Source organism: Falco naumanni, chromosome 2, assembly GCF_017639655.2.
Source record: "Falco naumanni isolate bFalNau1 chromosome 2, bFalNau1.pat, whole genome shotgun sequence".
NCBI classification, from domain to species: Eukaryota; Metazoa; Chordata; class Aves; order Falconiformes; family Falconidae; genus Falco; species Falco naumanni.
The window spans coordinates 87,004,790-87,023,213 of NC_054055.1; the positions used below are offsets into that span (position 1 = coordinate 87,004,790).

The 18,424-nt window shown below is 36.3% G+C and overlaps 1 protein-coding gene across 14 annotated transcripts in view; it reads left to right on the forward strand.

Annotated features, from left to right (window-relative positions):
* The window catches only part of DMD (dystrophin), a 1,096,913-nt gene that overhangs the window by 889,752 nt on the left and 188,737 nt on the right, over window positions 1-18,424 (forward strand). For 12 of the 14 annotated variants that reach the window (XM_040582467.1, XM_040582466.1, XM_040582468.1 and 9 more), the window contains 2 exons: window positions 6,326-6,498; window positions 9,433-9,589. In XM_040582467.1, coding sequence (XP_040438401.1) covers window positions 6,326-6,498; window positions 9,433-9,589 — 330 coding nt within the window. Of the gene's footprint in view, window positions 1-5,892; window positions 5,980-6,325; window positions 6,499-9,432; window positions 9,590-18,424 lie in introns of those variants that run through there. The other 2 variants (XM_040582476.1, XM_040582475.1) reach the window with 1 other exon arrangement.

The window sequence follows — 18,424 nt, forward strand, 5'->3', positions numbered from 1 at the left end:
TTGATTTCACGGTTCCCAGGTCTTGCTCTGCACCTGGCTTCTTGTTTGTGCATAGCTTGTTTTCTTTCTCCCACTGCTTCTTCCAAGGACAATTTAAAGTTGCTCTGCAGTTTTAACTAACAGGCCTGGGTTGTCCAACCCGGACAATGGTAACATATGTCCTTGGTCCTTTAAAAATTCCTCTACACAAAATAGGTCCCAAAATCCTATCTGAATTAGTTATATTTTGATCTGAAGAAAACAAACAAACAAACAAACAAAACCCAAAAAAACCCCAAAAAACCCACCAACAACCAGTTCTTAGAGGAACAATGACTTCTGGAAGAGGGAACTCCAGTCAGACCAATAGTGTCTTAAAAAGCAAGAAATACTTCAGTGTTTTGTTCCACCATTAATTTAAATCATAGGGTTTTTTCAGTCTAGAACAAATTCTGTCTTTCATTTCCAAAAAAATAATACATTTCTTTCTGTTCAAATACTTTTAAAATAATGACTAGTTCACAAGAACAGACTGTCATAAAAAGTAGTGTAAACTGGCCTTCTATTGCTAGAAGCAAAATAGATCAAGTCCATCTTGCACTGAATCTACCACTCAGATACCTAAAATGCGTTTGGCTTGCTGTGTTGTCACCATTAATTCAACATCTCCAGAACTATAATACCCACAAAACCATTCCTCTGTTTAGCAGACAGAAGAATAAGCTGTGATCCTGAAAGAGGTGCCATGTGCATGGATCTTTGTGCCTCCAAAAGCTGCTGGAGTCTGCAGGGACATTGGAAAAAAAGTCTCAAACTCTCGGAACCCTCACACAGAGTTTAATGATTTAGGCAGAATCAGAAGTTTGCAGGAGTAAAGATGTAATTAAATAAAAATAAGTAGGATGATTAATTTGAAATCCAGTCCCTAAGCTGTGCTGGACAAAGTTGCAAAGTACAGACAGTGAGTCTATTTCCTATACTGTAGAATCCATAAGGAGGTTACAAACAAAAAACCAACTTTTTTTTGTTATACCAGGTTACAATGGCAAACTTTTCTGGTTATATCAACTTAACTCCACTGTTGGTAAAAACTCACAGACTATGCCAGGCCCTAACAGCTATTCTATCCCCTTCAAGTCCATGGAGAAAAGACATATTCTTTAGAGATGTGCTTTGCTCAGTAGTATTGTTAGAACTAAAAAAATACTGGTTTGAAACAACTTTGTAAGTTCTGCCTTCCCCATGCACCTGAAATGATGTTTAACCAATGCAAATGCAAAGCAAAAGCAGAAAGAAACCCACATTCGTGAGAAGTTTTGAGATCACCACAAAAGAATATGAAAATGGTTTTTACTCACAGAAGGTTGTATCTTAAACAGAGGAAGGAAGGAAAGGAATGGAAAGGGACGGGAAAGAGGAAAAGAAGGAAGGAAAATGAGAAGAAAGCCAGGAAAGGAAAAGAAAGTAAGAAGAAAAAGAAAAAAGAGGAAGGAGAAGGAAAATAATAAGATAAAAAAGATAAGTAGAGAAATGAAGAGAAAGACAGGAAGGTAAAGGAAGGGAGGAAGGAATTATGGAAAAAAAAAAGAGGAAGGGAAAAGTTAAAGAGGAAGGAAAAGAGAGAAAGGGAAGAATAGAAAGAAGAAGGAAGAGAGAAAGTGGAGGAAAAGGAAATGAGGAAGGGAAGAAAGGGGTTGAAAAGCTAAAGGGGAAGGAAGAAAATAGGACTGTAAGAAATAAGAAAAAAAGGAAAATGGTAAAAAGGGGGATTACATCATCAGTACTTTTTGTACAGTGTAAGAGGTTTAAGAAAATATGTTACTAATTTAAAATGTCTAGCTGTGGTTTTTTCCAGAAATTATTTAGGAGAAATATAATATACTTTGTTAATACAAATATGAAGGGGGCCGTTGGTTTGGCTAACTACGCAGAGAGGTTTTACAGAGGTACAGGATCTTTTTGTTTTGAGTGGTTTCATGATTGATTTTCTAGCTATTTCAGTATTAGCATTACAGAAACAATACTGTAAAGTATAATACTTTTGAACTATATGTACCCACACAGGTATTAATTGCTGATGCTTTGAGTACATGTATGTAATTATGCAGACTTTATTTTTTTAATTACTGTCAGTAGAGATCAATTTTATCCTCTGCATTGCTTTCTATTAATCAGATGGTGCTGTCTTTTACTTTGTGAGCCCCCATGCCTCAATTAATGTCATTTATTTGATTAGTAACTTTGTATAGTATCTAGAAAATGTAAAATGCTTCATTGGAAATTAAAAACACAATTCCAAGGGTGAAGCTGAGTTTGTAGAGAAGGATTTAAGGGCTTTAAGTTCTTCAAATTATTACATAATTTATTTTTTTTCTACTTTGTTTAAAATATTTTTTCAGCTGTACTGCATTAATTTTCATGTCTTAGTCTGACTCATGTATAGTCCAAGTAGTGTAACTAGTTCCTTCTAAAACTTCATTTTACTTCCAGCCTACCAATCCCTCTCCAATGTATTGCCAAAATAACGGCAGATTTTGCCATGTGTCATGTCCTTTATATGTCATGTCTATATATTGCATGTGGGATATGAAGGATATTGACACAGATTAATTATTTCTGATAAAGTATCTCAAGCCATATTGAACTCTTCTAGGACTCTCTGCCATGTGGAGGCTGGCAGAACTTCTAACGCGCTAGGTTTCACAGCAATGACTCCGCAGCATTTTACAGGGCTCTGTTAAAATAAAACATGTGGAGCCACAGGTGAATTTTTCTTTTACCTACCAAGAAGATTAGGACAGTGAGGATGTGTACTCCTATGGAGAATGCTAGCAGTAGTTGCAAGGGGGAGAACTGAGATGGATATGTGAGAACTATATCCACCCCCTAGCTTTATGGCAGAATTGGGTGTGCTGTCTTACAGCCTTCCTGCGCTCCTCCCTTGAAATCACGCATACAGGTTTCAGCAGCTCAGGGCAAAAGTCAAACAGCTAAAGCAAATTCCCTCACCCTGTTTTGTCCAAGAATATTGTTCCCCTCAAGACCAGTTTATATCATATCTTTATCATTCTTAGTTCTGTGACTTAGTTCTAGACTTATTCTATACAGTATATTAAAGTAGATACACATTTTTCAAAGTGTAGAAACCTGTCATACCTATCCATCAGGGTTTCTATGAACAAATATTACAGTCGTGGTAATAAAGGAGGATTTAACTCCGAAATTCCTAGGCAAATCTGCATGTGATGGAGTCGCAGTTCTTTCTAAGCAGTTCATCTCACTCTAAGCAGTAACTTGCGATCAAGAAGATATTTTTCATTTTGCTATCTGCTCATTTTAAGGGAATCTATTTCCACACAGCCTCAGTACTAACCACTACAGCAAAAATGCAGCTTAGAGTCAACTTAAGTCCAACTGTAATCCAGTGGAATTGTATCGGGATTAATTTTTCATCCTCTGCAGTTTCTCCATGTGTTTGAACACACTGGAAAATACAAAAATTCAATAAATAGTCTATGTTTAGTTTATATTCTGTGCTTGTTGGTATGATGTGTAACGACAGCATACTTTTGCAAATATCATAGCAGTTTATGAGATGAAATAGATCTTCCTGCTTTATTCTTGTCAAGAAAAAGAATCTAGTTCATATTGATCTTTCACTTACTTTTGAAACATGGAAATTACTTTTTTCAGAAAACAAATAAAAGGTGTATAGATCCTTTTCTGATATGTACTCTGTTTCTCTTGGAATGTGAAGGAGCCATAAAGAAAGGATCTGAAATGCAGAGGACTAAATATATTTGTTGTTGTCTTGCTTTTCTGTCAGCGTAGGCTTCCTGCATAGCTGGAATAAACTAGTTTTAGAAGCATTAGGAGTGCAGTATACAGAGGTAATTTGGAACAAGGAAAACCAGATCTTGAATAATACTAAGCTTTTGATAAGAGTACATTGCTTTTCATGTTTGTTGCTCATTGAACTAATCATCTAAATTTATTGTGATAGGATGTAATATTCCGAAACAAAAAGGATATGGCTTGATTTTATTTGTAGAAGTATGCATGTTTCAGGAGAAAAGCATGAAATGCATTGACTATGAGACACTTTTTCTAAAAGAAAAATCTGGAAGTGCTTTTTTTTTCCCTAATTCTGTGTTATGAAATGCTATGAATATAGGTGTGGTAAAAAACACCAAGAGGGTATGGATTGGACAGCTTCCTGCTGTGAACAGTTATTCATCATACATGTTTCATGGCACATGTTCTTGCTGAGGAAAAGGCAGCTGTTTCTATCACCACCCTAAAAACTAATAATTTTGTGCAACAGATAATGCATATGATAATTCTTTCATTCAGCAATAGATTTATAAATTTTTAAATGTGGAATGACTTTGGAAGTATACAAACATTAAAAGTTAACTTTTTTACTGTGAACTTTATCCTTATTTATATATTGTTTTGGTTATTTACATCAGGTTTGTGATACTTAACCTAGCCTAAATAAAATCTCCAAATGCATACTTGAAGAGAAAGAAATTTGGTAATAAAGTATTGTTCAGTCCAGCAAAAAAAAAAAAAAAAAAAATAAAAATCACAGAAGCTGAAGCTAGCAACATTCAGACTTGAAATAAAAATACAAATTTTCAAGTAAGGCCATTCATACCTGGTATATTATACATGGTTATGTACCTTAATAATGGTATTTTTAAAAATCTAAATCGCCTTTTTAACATCAATAGATAAATACAATACTTATGATACAGTTGAATCCTTCAGAATTACCTCTGATATATTCCAAACTCATTCCTAACTACTTTACTGCTAGGATGACCATAGGTAAAGTAAAATAGTTGGATAAGAACTCTTATACTGTACCAAAGACATTTCTGGCCTGTCTTAAAATTGCTCCAAATACAATGCTAGTCATTGCTGTGCAAGAAATAGCTATCCAGTAAAGGACAGTAAATGACATTTGGAACAGCCGTAGGTGAACAAGGACAATCTACTCATGATTCAGTGCAGCTAACATTACACTTAAAATATCAAATAAAACCAATTCAATTAGGAACACACCAAGTAGGCAAGTTGTGTGCTCCTCTCCCTCAAAGTCATTCGTCTAAAGAAAATTACAACAAATTTCCATTGGGGACTACCTGTGATGCTCAGTTAGTGCTGGGTCTTGCTCTCATATGCCACAAATAATTTCCGCTTTCACACTTCATCCCCAGCACTCTCATTTCAGGCATCCAGAAACTACCACCACAAATCTCAGTGCCCAAGCACCCCAGGAGAAAATGCAGAGCTTTATTCACTAGGTCATTTTCTTTGTGGCTTTGTGTGCTTCTTTGTTTGAAAGTGAAAGTACTTTTGTGCATATGTGGCTACCTATAGAGTACCTGTGTGCTCATGTATGCATGAGTTGAAATTAAATTTTTAATTTTTATTTTTAGTATTTTAAAGAGCTTGATTCAACCACTGTTCTCTGTGACCGAATCTGACCTTGTGGAGCTGCAGCATGCAAACGTCTTGGAGAAGGGCAGCCAACGTACAAAGGCTGCATTGAGTGTGTGGGCAGGCTGGAATGCTGGTACCGGGCAGCTCCCTGAGGAATGTTCTTTTGGCAGAAAGAGCTGTGCTAAAAATGAGGGGGAAAAATGAATTCAAAATGTAGAGCTGGCCTGCAGTTAGAGAGTGATAAGAAAAGTTGGCTGTTCAACATGAACTGCCAGTTGCATATTCTACGTCCTTGCTATTCTCAGGTCCTCCTACAGCCATGGCCCTGACCAGTGTTTTGATATAGCACAAAGTGGCTGTTTATTGCTATTGACTGCTGAGGCCTGTGCTCCGAAATGCGTTCTGTCAACAGAATGTAAGTGAACTTGGCATTTTAAAGCTCGGCTGCTGCGGTTGTGTAGTTTCCTTGGAATTGCCATGCAGCAGGACCGGTGTTGCAGTCCCCAGCTCAAACTGAAAATGTTGCACAGGAAGACGTATCATGTGAAGGTCAGATTTACCTGAGATCTTGAGGGTTATGTGGGGGTTTTTTCCCTCATCAGCACAGTAAATATACCTTGTCCTTGCTTTGTTGCCTGTCAAAGGCTAGACTTTTAACTTTCTAAGTTTTGTTCAGTATGCTCTGTACAGATTAAAGGTTATTATTCGGTGCAAAGGGCCTTCGTGTGAAATGGAAACATGGCTGAGTATATAGTACGTGATATTATGGTAAAAGGAGTTGTCAAAACCTGTGCTAACTCTGTGTTGCACTGAAGATTTTTACACCATTTTGAGAAGTGATATTTTCTATGATTTTGCAAGAAATCACATGTATTGTTTTCTATTGCTTCCATAGGAACTACAGGCAGAAATTGATGCTCATACTGACATCTTTCACAACCTCGATGAAAATGGGCAGAAAATCCTGAGGTCCCTGGAAGGCTCTGAGGATGCAGCCCTGTTGCAGAGACGTCTGGATAACATGAACCTCAGATGGAGTGATCTTAGGAGGAAATCCCTAAATATTAGGTAGGACCTGCCTATAGTTGGTGCGTAAGATGGAATGCTGCATTTTGCTGGTAAAAAGGTTTAATTTTGTGTCTGATAGCACTATTTTTGTCTATTTTTAAATGATTTGTGCTATTCTGAATGTTGGCTTAACTTTGTAAGAATGATCAGGTTTTTTAGAGTGAAAATGATAGTAGAGGATTAGGATTTAAGGCATATGATGAGGTTTTGTAATTACAGGAGAGATTAGCATGTTTAAACAGCAACTGTACCCCCCTCTGAATATGGGCTTTTTCTAGAGCTGGGATGACTTATCGATGACTCATGAAAGAAAATTATTAAATAACCTGTATTTATGATAAGCTTTATTTCTAAGGCTGCTATTTCCAGTGCAAAACTAAGAATAGCCTTGCAAATGAGACACAAATTATTTAAAATTGTAGCTGTTGTCTAGAGTGTGGACGGAATTACCAAATAAAATCCAGGAGTAAAAGATATCCATAGGTAGTGCCATAAGAGGAAAAAATTCTGCTTGCAAGGAAAAATATAATAAATGTTAATGTTACAAATGATGAAGTGGGGGTACACAGGCTTCAGTGGGCTGAAGATTGCTTTTCAAAAGGAGGAAGCTTCTCTTCAGAAATACAACTTTTACATAGGCAACCCAGCTCTGTTGCGTTGTCTCCTGCATTTTTTCATTTGCTCACTTGCTGTGTGTAGTTCAGAGGGCAGCAAAAGGCTGAAGTGTTTTTCAAAGTGATTTATGAAATATTAGCTTTTTTCAGCTCAGGCCCTGAGGGATGTCTGTCTGTGTAATGACAAAAGTCATCTTCATAACATCAATCATTAAAAATAAATGAAGGATGTAAGTTGAAAAGATACTAGTAGCTAAAGAAAAAGAGACACACATTCCTTCTTCCTTCTTCTGAGGAGCAAAAGAAGAGGGGTATAACCCTTCAAGGTCTCTCTGAGAATTATCTGTTTTGTCTGCACACATTTGAACACATTTATAAATATATGATTGTATGCATATGATATACACCAGTGTGCACATACATAAACATATATTCCCAAGGGTGAAGAAAGGGCAGAACAAGACGGGTTCTGGGAAAACCTTCACCAAACTGGAGAAGGCCAGAGCACAGCAGCAGTAACAAAACCACTTTGGGTCACTCTTTTTGCACTTTTCCTCTGTAAAGCCAGACCTGGGGATGCAGGGAAGAAGTGAAGACCCCAGGTTTTGCCTCCAGTTGCTGCCTTGCTCTGGAGGAGGTGGCAGCTTGTGTTTGCTGGGAAGAGTGTGAGAGGCAGGAGTTAACCTGATTCTGAAACTTGGCTCCTTGACTGTGCCCCCTCCAAAAGCCCTGTGGTCCTTGCTCTGGCTGTCACCTCCTGCAACTCCCCATACAACATTCTTGCTTCTCTCCCCCCTTGCTGCTCTGGGAGACACCCTGGAGCTCCCCCAGCCCTCGCTGCCTGCCAGGCTGCGCTCCCCCCGCAGCACCTGCGGTCAGGCAGTCTGGCCCCAGCTCACAGCTGCCCGGTGAGAGCGGAGATCAATAGGCAGCACGGTCTATGTGTGCCCCTCCCACATCGCCTTTAAGTTTGGAAAAGGAGTTTTTCCATCACCTCACATACCAGAGCAGCTGAGCTTTCTGTCAGCCTGTGGCTAATCTGTCCCTTTCCTTGCCAATCCTTTTGCCTGGTGTAAAAGGTCAGAAAAAAAACAGAATCCACAGGGCATTTCAAAGAAATACAGCTGTCCTTACCTTCAGCAGTTCCTCATTTCATTATCCAAACTAAGTAATAAGGTGTGCAAATCACTGAGTCCATATTTATCACGTTTCTTTATAGAGCATTCCATATGAGGTATAGGAGTAGCATTTTCACTGTCAGAAAATATGTGATTCTATGTGCAGTCACTGAAAAAGAAGAGAAATGTTTGAACAAAGCTGGAAGTTTAACAGAAAAAAACATGAAATAATAGAAAAGCCATCTTTATTTTCCAGTACCTTTTTTAACGTACTGTTATGTAATACTGCTTTTGATGTTACCTGGAAGTGATTTAGGAATTTCTTCCCAACCAACAATTAAAAAATGGCATATTCCTAAGTCTAGAGAGACAAAATTTTAGTGTGCTTTATCAATGGTATAAACAAAATTGAAGATTTGATCAGCCCAGTGATGTTTCAGTCAGGTATTTTCTCTCCCCAGGATTTAGTTGCTGAAAATTAGTAGCTCAACACTTGATCCCAGTATTAGAAATAACACATTTACACATACACAGAGGAAATATTTGGAAGATGTCCTCATAGTGGAGACCTTGTTTGCACATGGTAGTATCCTGTCTCTTAATTTTTCCAGTGATTCAGTTTCATTCACACCTCTGTTCAAAAGGCACAGACATTTGGGTACTGTAAGGGCATTCTACTGGCTTTAACAATCTCCTCACAACTTTTTTTGGGAAAGAATAGCATTGGTTCTCTTATCTTAAAGGTGAGCAACAACATGAATCTTATGTGAGTTTGAACTGTTTGTGTAGCAGTTTAGAGAAATGCCTGCTCTTCTATGAGTTGGAAGACTACTCTCCACATTTTAGTTAATTAATCTCCTAGTAATCCTAAGTGATGACTAAATTACTCTCATGCTAGTCCTGCATAATATTTGTGCACGCTTAGTGAGATTGACAATTCAACACAGTTATTATTGCTGAAGAGGAAAACTGGAGAAAAAAAAAACAACCCAAGAGATGGGAAAAGAATGTATGTTTCAGGCCAGGACTTCAGAAGCAAATTTAAATCAGTGTTGCCAGAGTCCAATTCAAAGCTACTGAAGCTATTTAAAAATCGCAAAGTTAGTGAAACACTAGGATCTTTCTCAGTAAATAAGCTTGTACAATTTGGGTTTTATTTTCAATGTGCCTGAATATATCTTATATTTAATTCATGCTTTCAGATCCCATTTGGAAGCCAGTACAGACCAGTGGAAGCGTTTACATCTCTCTCTTCAGGAACTTTTGGCATGGCTGCAATTGAAGGAGGATGAATTAAAACAGCAAGCACCCATTGGTGGAGATCTTCCCACTGTGCAGAAACAGAACGATACTCATAGGGTATGATTTTTTTTAAATTATCTTTCGGTCATTGCTTTTTGTTTTGCAGGTTAGTGCTGCATGAAACAACCCTTCTTGGAAAAACTAAGATACCTTTTACAACACATTTAGAGACAATGAAAATTGAACTTCTTGCATATGGGTACCATGTACAGTTTTGAAATACTGCTTAGAAAATCAGACTTTTGGAGAAAGGAGTGTTTACTATCACTCCTTGGATTTTTGAAAAGCAACACAGGATTTTCACAGACCTATCACAGACAGCTAATTTCCATGGCCAGAAAAAATAGCAATCTAATATTATTTAGGGATTAAATAAGTAGTTTTGAATTCTTTTCTAGATCAGACATTTAAATTTCATGTGTACTTTTTGAAACCCCATTTTGTTATTGATTTTTGGAACATCTGTTGTTAAACAGCAATTGTTGTTGAAAAGTAGCTGATACCAGCCCTAACACACAACAGTGTGCATCGTGAAATTATTGTGATAACAGACTGTAACTCTCTATAAGTGATAATAATTCCATCAAGGAATTCTTAAGGAAAGGCAATAGCAAACGATTGTATGGGGACTGTTCCAGACTAAGCTTTGAGTAAAATGGAACCTAAATCCAACCCTTGTATGGGAAGTTGTTGTTGTTTTTTTTTAAAAAACCCACCAGATGAACAACCCCTAAAATAACACAATACTGCTAAATAATTTATCATACAAAGATTCACAGAGGACTTTGTGTTAAAGGTATGCTTTAAGTATGTTTTCTGTGTTGAATCAAGTTCACACCTGTCTGATGCTAACCTAATGTCTTCTTTCAGGCAAACAGCTTTTAATTTGTTATGCCATTGCAGCCTATTCAGGTCTGAATGTGAAATCACAGTTCTAGTACCTCAGCTATGCTTTTTTTTTTAGTAGTGTCATAATGAAACCCATAAGAAAACTAGTGTTCTGCTAAAATAAAGCTGAAGCATTACTGAATGAAGCAGTAAATGGGGCAAAACTGTTGCTCTGAGAAGGAATAGGGAACCATGTGAAAGGTAACTGGGATAGCATACCCAACTTCAAGAACTCCTATCACTTATGAACTCTATAAAATCCTGTCTAGCCCTTATGATAAGACTTCTGTTTCTTTTGTGTTAGTTTCTGATGAAAACTTTAATCTGGGAAGCACCAGTTGATAACAGATGTCCATAGAGAAACCAGGCCTCAAACCACTAGGACATATCCTTATTTAGTAGGAAGTTGGGAATACAGTGTCAGGGTATTTTTATTTTATTTTTTTTTTTAACAGAGAACAGTATAAGATCAAGGGCAAGGACCCTTTCTGATATAGAGAAATAGTCCTTTCATGTTTAAAAGGTAAATGTATGTAGTGATTGGGACGACCCATATAAGTATTTATACTAAGACATTTCTCCACTATACACTATTCCATTTCTTGGAATTTACTTGGATGTAATATTCTAGCTCTCCTCTCCTTCATCCACATGTGTCTTCAGTTAAAATAATGACATTATTGGAAGGTTTTCCCTCCTGTTTGATGACCAAGTATACTTCAGTGTATTTCAAAAAAAATGTCTTTAAAATGTATATAAAAAAAAAATAGTCATTCTTAATACCATGAGAAGAGAATATTCCAAAACCAGTGATCGTCAGTTAAAAACCATTGAGATACACATATGTAACTTTCAATGTGTTAAATTTACCACAAAAAGGTATTGTTTCTGCAGTTCCTAAATCTCTGATTTTATTGCTTAATGGAGAAATGTGAAATGGTACTATAAAATGAAATTGGATCTGAAATACCTGTGTTTTCTCCATTCATCAAGTGCTATACTGTAAGTATTGCTCTAATAGATTGTCCTACCTAATGCTGAAGGACACATTTTAGAACAAACAGCGAGAAGATTAAGTTTGGAAACAGAACGTGACATACCTTGCTGCTTTAAGTTATCAGGAACTCTGAGTTTGTGAAAATCTGGAAATATCATACACAACCAGGATTGGCTTTTGGCATAAGCAAACAGGTGTTTGTCTACAGTAGCAGACTGATGGAAGCTAGTGGCAATATGGTTTCTCAAGGGCCTGTCTTTACTTAATGGCTGAGAAAGCCATAGGGAATGATGAAAAAAACAAAACCCAAAACCAAAACCAAAACACCTCACTGTCAGTGCACAATGCTTTTCTAAGATGATATAATGCTTTGCTGCAAGGGGAAGCTTAATTGCATTTCCTAGGTCTTCCTTCTGGAGAGGTGATGTGTAGGATGTGTCTTTCTCACAAAACTTTACTTGAGACTTCAAGCATTATCACAGAAACGGTGAGGCCAAAACATCCATGACTTTATGCAGCACGACCTTTTTTCCCTGTGTGAAAGGTAAGATACATGAAATGTCTGAGGTTTGTCCTACCCAGCTGGCTATTGCAACTTTCATAAAGTAGTTTTAAAGCCCATCCAGAAGATCAATATGGGAGAAATAATATAAATGTTGCTTTAACTCAGCATGACTTTAACTCAAACCCTTTACCTAAAGACAGCTCTTGAGCCAAAACAAGACTTAAAGAAGGGCTTGTGTAGAAGTGTTACAACAAAACTTGTGTTATCTGAATAATGTTTGAGTATTCAAAAACATGACCTTTCCTCCTGGATCAAAGAATATTTTTTTCATCTAGAGAAATGACTTCTCATAAGATATTAATATTGTATATTGTTTTACAAACTATTAAAAAAGTCACTAGAATTCATGGTAAAGGTGGCAAGACATCAGTGATGGACTAAGTGATCTCTCTGTCACTCATTAATCAACTGAAGTGTTTAAAACTTTCAGGGATGAGAAGTGCTGTGTGAAAGTAAGTTATCATTAATAGGTGGAAAGTAACTTTACAAAATTACTCTTCCCACTCCTCCTTTCTGAATATCTTCTCTGCCACATGCAGATACATACAAGACACAAATCTATGGTCATCATGTCTAGTATCAAAACTAGAACTTTTTTGTTCCTTTTAGAAATATGGCTTTTTTCCTGTCCCTATTCTCTAGCACTTCTGTAGTTTAATGTGAGCCCTTTTTACTTGTAGGTATTCTGAAAAAACACATAATCCTTGAAATTAGGTTACCCTGTCTACTCTTCAAAAGTTTCTTACAGAGAAGGAGGGAAAAGCCACCAGTGCAGAATAATGCTGACTTCAGGTTGCCTTTGACAAAATCTTTGCAGCTTGGAGTTTTTCTACTGTATTTTTTTTTCCATGACACTATGGACTTTCTTTTACTCTAAAAGTTTATTTTACAGAAGCAGACATACAAAGCTGTATTTGAATGAACAGCTTACCTGATTTCTGAACATAAGAAAAATGCTTTTAAAAAGGCTTGCACCACAAGTGTAGCAGCATCTAGCTTAAAACCGGAGTGCAGTACTGAAAAGCTGAGTTTTTTCAAGAGTTTTAGGGCCTCTGCTTAAGAACAAAGCTTAGTTCTCAGAGTGTTGGAGGTAAAAGTAAAGAGTAGTTGAATTTTGCTTTTGAGAAAAAGAATCTGCTGATTGTTCATTTTGTTCTCCTCAATGTCAGTTCTGGAAATCAGTCTTCAGTAAACAAGCTAAGCCTCTACCTATCTGACCAATCTTTTAAATGACACAAAACTTCCAGCTTTGGTTTTTCTGTATCAGTACAATGTCTTTCCTTCTGTGAAAAAAATATTTTTGCCAGGTAAAGCCTGAAGTGAACCCAAGGTAAGTTCGTCATTGGAGAAGAGAAAAACTTTCAGCAGGGAACATTATTTACAAGCAGGTTAAATGATTGCCATTGAAAAATGGCATGATGAGTGCAAACATGATTTTATGCCTGAATCTTTTTTCGAAGACAGTGTTACAAGCTGATATTTTTTTTTTCCCTCCTTAAGGATGTAATTTATAGAAAAACAAACATACTTAACCTCTCTGTTGTTTAGAAGACCATCTGGAATGTCTCAGACGTTCCTAGCAGAGATGAAAGGAAGTTAGTTCTTATCATTAGAATGCTCCTAGTTGACAAGATTGGCTTTAAAAATTTTAAGAGTAAGATTCAGATGAAAATTTCAAATGCTTGAATCTGTGCCAGAGGAGAGCTTGAACTCAACTGAGAGGAGATATCTATGCAGTCAAAATCATTGTTGCATTATAAATTAGAGGTGCTTTTTAGACAAGGAAATTTGGAATTTGTCCCAAATACACTCACATAACCACTTTTCTTTGAACTTATATATAGTGGGTCATTTTGTTGATTTTTGACAGCTGAAGAAGTTGTGTCTATGCCAAAGTCTTAGAAAGGGTGAGAGGAGTGGGTGTGTGGGGGAAGTGGGGTGTTGTCAATAATGAAAAATGCTGCTGTTCATCAAAATACTATTTAATTATCATACAGTTTTCTTTGCTTTACTGTCAAAATAATGTTTTATTGAAATAATATTAATAACTGTACATGTTACAGTTAATCTCAGTTCAGTAACTTGGGCATCATGCAGATAGTCTGCTTTTTCTTTCATTCTTTTAAGATTTGCCACTAGTGGTTGTATTAACAGCATAAGTAGCATTTATGAATATAGAAGGTAATTATTAACGATTCCTTGGAAACACAATCACATGAAATGTATAGCAGCAGTGCCTAAGGAGTATAATTCCTGCATCAACACACTAACTTTTTCTGGTGGCACAATTTTTATCTGCTTTTTAAAATTGAAGTCAAAACCCTTTTCTAAAAAGCATTCTGGTTGTGAAACATCTTAAATTAATTTTATTGTACCCTTTCTCTTCAAAATTAATTAAAAGCAAAAATATCTGCTTTTATAATAACAAATTAATGTTAGTTTTACTAATGCAAGTCCCTTCTCGTTATATTGTCATCTTTCAAATTAAACCATCTGTGTTTCTCCATCTACGGAGCTTTAAAGACACTCATGAAGAGGTAATGGAGGTTTGAGATAAGCTGATCAATATAGGCATTATTAAAACATTGGACAGAATACCACTACTGCTGTACTGTTGATGACAAATAGAGATGCTTAAATAAAGTAGTTTACTTACTTTTTTTTTTGTGTGTGTGTTGGGTCATAAATTATGGGCATTCGATTTCCACTACAGTCACCATGAAGTGTGGAAGAAGTTAAGGAATTCAATTAAAGTAGCCTAAAGTCATTAGCTGTAAATTAGACATTCATTTAGGCTAATTCTGCTTTCAGTGATGGCCTTCTTATTATAAAGATGTGTCAGTCAGGGCTTAGATAGATAAATACTTTCCTTTTTTTTTTCTCAAAACCCCAGAAAATTTAATTTGTTGCTACTTAGGATTTTTATTGGTAGTGTGTACATATTTCACAACAAAACTTTAATCAGAAAAGCTGGCTTTATTTTCATACAGTAAGAACATTTCTTGGAATGGGATAGTGCAAAATGAGCATTCATTATTTTTAATGCTGTTCTGTGCTTCTGCTTCAGCCTCATGTTTTTTTCATTCTTTCCTTTTAAAATTTCTTATACTGAAACGTATTCGAAACTCACTTGGTAGAAGTCTGCAGATCAAAACCAGAGAAGGCTATCAGAATTGTAAATAGATCTTAAGACCATACTGTGAACTTTTCTGAAACTCAGGATTTACAGACTATAATCACACCCACCAGCTCCAATATACAGAATGGAAAAGTTGGAAAATAAAACATTTAACACATAGGCATACTGTTTTTCTTTAATAAAAGAGAAAGAGAATCTTCTTGTTTGTGACTAGATACAAAATATACAAAGTCGGAAAGTTCCCATTAGCATTTCTCTATTGTATTGAGAAGATAGATACAATGATTCCTGTTCACATGGTTTATGGGATGCAGTGTGCATATCTGATTATGTTATCCTTGTTCTGTTGCACAACAGATGCTGGGGAATGTGGCTTTAAACGTTTTTCAGAAATATAACGCCACTAGGTGTATTTGGTTGGTATGGCTTTATACAAAAGCAGTATAAGCAGAAAGAAGGTATTTTGCGTCCTTCTTATTTTTTCTACATGTACATAGCTAGGGTTTACCTGACTACAGCAGCAGGAGTCCGTACAGCAGTACTACTGATTCCAAATACATAGCTTAAAGGCATTTCTGGCTTTCAAATATGCTATCAGTTGGTGTAGTTCTGTGTTCCCATAGAATTTCTGTGACTCCTTCCTGCTCTTGGTGCATGTGAGAACAGACCTTTTTGCATGTGCCTCCTGTTAGACTGGTTTGGGGAATAGACATTTCTGAAGAAATAATTTGTCTTTGGAGATGTTTATAAAGCATATTATATCTTTAAGCTGTTACGCAATTGTAGTGTTAAAAAACCAGTATTACTGCTGATGCCACTTTTAAAACTATCAGATGAAAGCAAAGCCCACAGTCCACGGAGGAACATTTTAAGTTATGCTACCTGCTGCCTTACTTGAACTGCAGACCTGCCTTACATCAGAATGATGTAACGTGAGGTGAGCACAAAAACTAATTAAAGAAATGGATTTTTCTCATTTGGAGGCATGAAAAAGGCTTATTATATTTCCTCTTTCCATTGCACTTCATGCAAGAGTCAAGTATGAATTATAAAAATTTCTAAACCTAAAAATGTCTGTGTTAAAGAGTTTTAACCCTGGAGTAAGCCCACTCAGTTTTTATGCAGAGTAATATCCAGTGATAGTTTACTTGTTAATATACAGTACTTTTTGTGAAAATCAGTGTTGGTTCTTACGGGTCAACATGATTGTTGAAAATATTTAGCACAGATATTAATCAAACAGTAGATTCCCTTATGATAGCAGATACACCCTGTGAAAGGGTCCCAGTTCCTTTGAGGTACATGACACAAAATTAACATCTTTTAATTACTTAGTCGCTTTCTTCAAGAAAGCACGCATTGTTAAAGGGCTTTCCTGATTCACATTTACGAACCTTATGGTCAGTTCTTGACCACTTAATAAAAACTTTATTTAAATATTTATAGTAAAATAATATAGTCATTTCCTTAAGTTTATTTTCCTGAAATGTATGAAGGATTTTTTATCTGTGACTGCTCATATTATAAACTGCAGGTGTGATTCTCATCATTAGTTCTGTTAAGTATTTCCTGTACAGAGATTGTATATCAAATATAATTCACAGTGTAAAGAACTTTTTAATATTAAATTTATAATCTTTCATTAGTTTGCATAGAAAGCCAAATTTTGTTTAATAATTAATTAACCTGAATTGGTAAATTTATTATGTTAGAAGCCTATAGACTCTCTGTGTTGTGAAAAGAAATTTTTAATCCCGGCAGTAAAATATCTGTTTTCCAGTCATGGCATATGGCTCTCCTTTTTTCAGTATTGTGTTTTGTGTTACCTCGCACTATTGTTATCTGCATATTTTACCTCTATGCTACTTGAAAACAGTATGCATTCGATATTGTTCCATAAATAGAGAAGAAAATGTTGAAATAAAAGAGTGGTAAGGACCGTTTAGATAAATTGAACACAGCATGCAAAAGACCCAATGCAACGTGCGATCCGTAGGCTAGGTTTCATCCACATTTTTGTGTGGTGAACATTTGGATTCAGATTAATGGAATTGTCGTGGTTCAACCCCAGTCAGCAACTAACTACCACACAGCTGCTCACTCACTCCCTACCCCAAAGGGATGGAGAGGGGAATCAGGAAGGAATGCCAAACTCGAGGGTTGAGATAAGAAAAAAATAATAAATAAAATAAAATAGGGGGAAAAAACCAATAATAACCACATTATTGTAATGAAAAGGAGGGAGAAGGGGAGAGGAATAAAATACAGAGGGAAGGGAGAAAAAGAACAAGTGACACACAATACAATAGTTCACCACTCACTGACCGATGCCCAACCAGTCCCCGAGCATCATTCATCAGGCCCCAACCAACTGCCCTCAGTTTATATACTGAGCATGACATTCTGTGGTATGGAATATCCCTTTGGCTAGTTTGGTTCAGCTGTCCTGGCTGTGTCCCCTCCTAATTTCTTGTGACCCTCCAACCTTCTTGCTGGCAGGGCCTGAAAAAACTGAAAAGTTCTTGACTTAGTATAAACATTACCCAGCAACAACAAAAAATATCAGTTATCAACATTATTCTCACACCAAAACTTAAACAGCACTGCACCAGCTTCTAAGAAGAAAATTAACCCTATCCCAGCTGAAACTAGGACAGGACTCTTAAATTCTCTTTAACAAAACAAACAAACCTCAAAAACCAAAACCAAGCCTGAGATTATATATGTATACTTTCAGTAGCCTACCAAAATTTCATATACCAACCTTGAGAATCTTACTCATGGTCATTTTAAAAGCAGGGAATAGAAGAGAGATAGTAAAAGGAGCTGTTGGTGGAGGAAGGAAAATGCAAAGAGGAAAGAAGAAAAAAAGGCAAGAAAGAAGACAGGTGCCAGAAGCATGGCGGGAAAGGAAGAGATGAAAGGCAGAAATACAGTTGATATGAAAAGGAGCAGAACATGCCACCAAGCAATGATAAACATAATGATATGGAAACTGATAATAAATACTGATTAATGCAACTAAGAATTAACTATTTCATAAGGACTACTTTTTGCGCTTTAATTTTTACTCATGCAGGCTAGATGGCATTTTTGAATTTTCACTTTGGCCTTGATACTACATTTCAGAAATCTCAGTTAATGTAATTTTGGAAGAAATACAACTACAGCACTACTGGAAAAGATTATAGTTTAATATACTGGATTATTTTATTTTGTTATTAATTGTTGCAGATTAACATGTCAATATCCATAAGTCTTTTTTTTTTTTTTTTTCTCCTTATGATGTAACAGTTGCCAGCA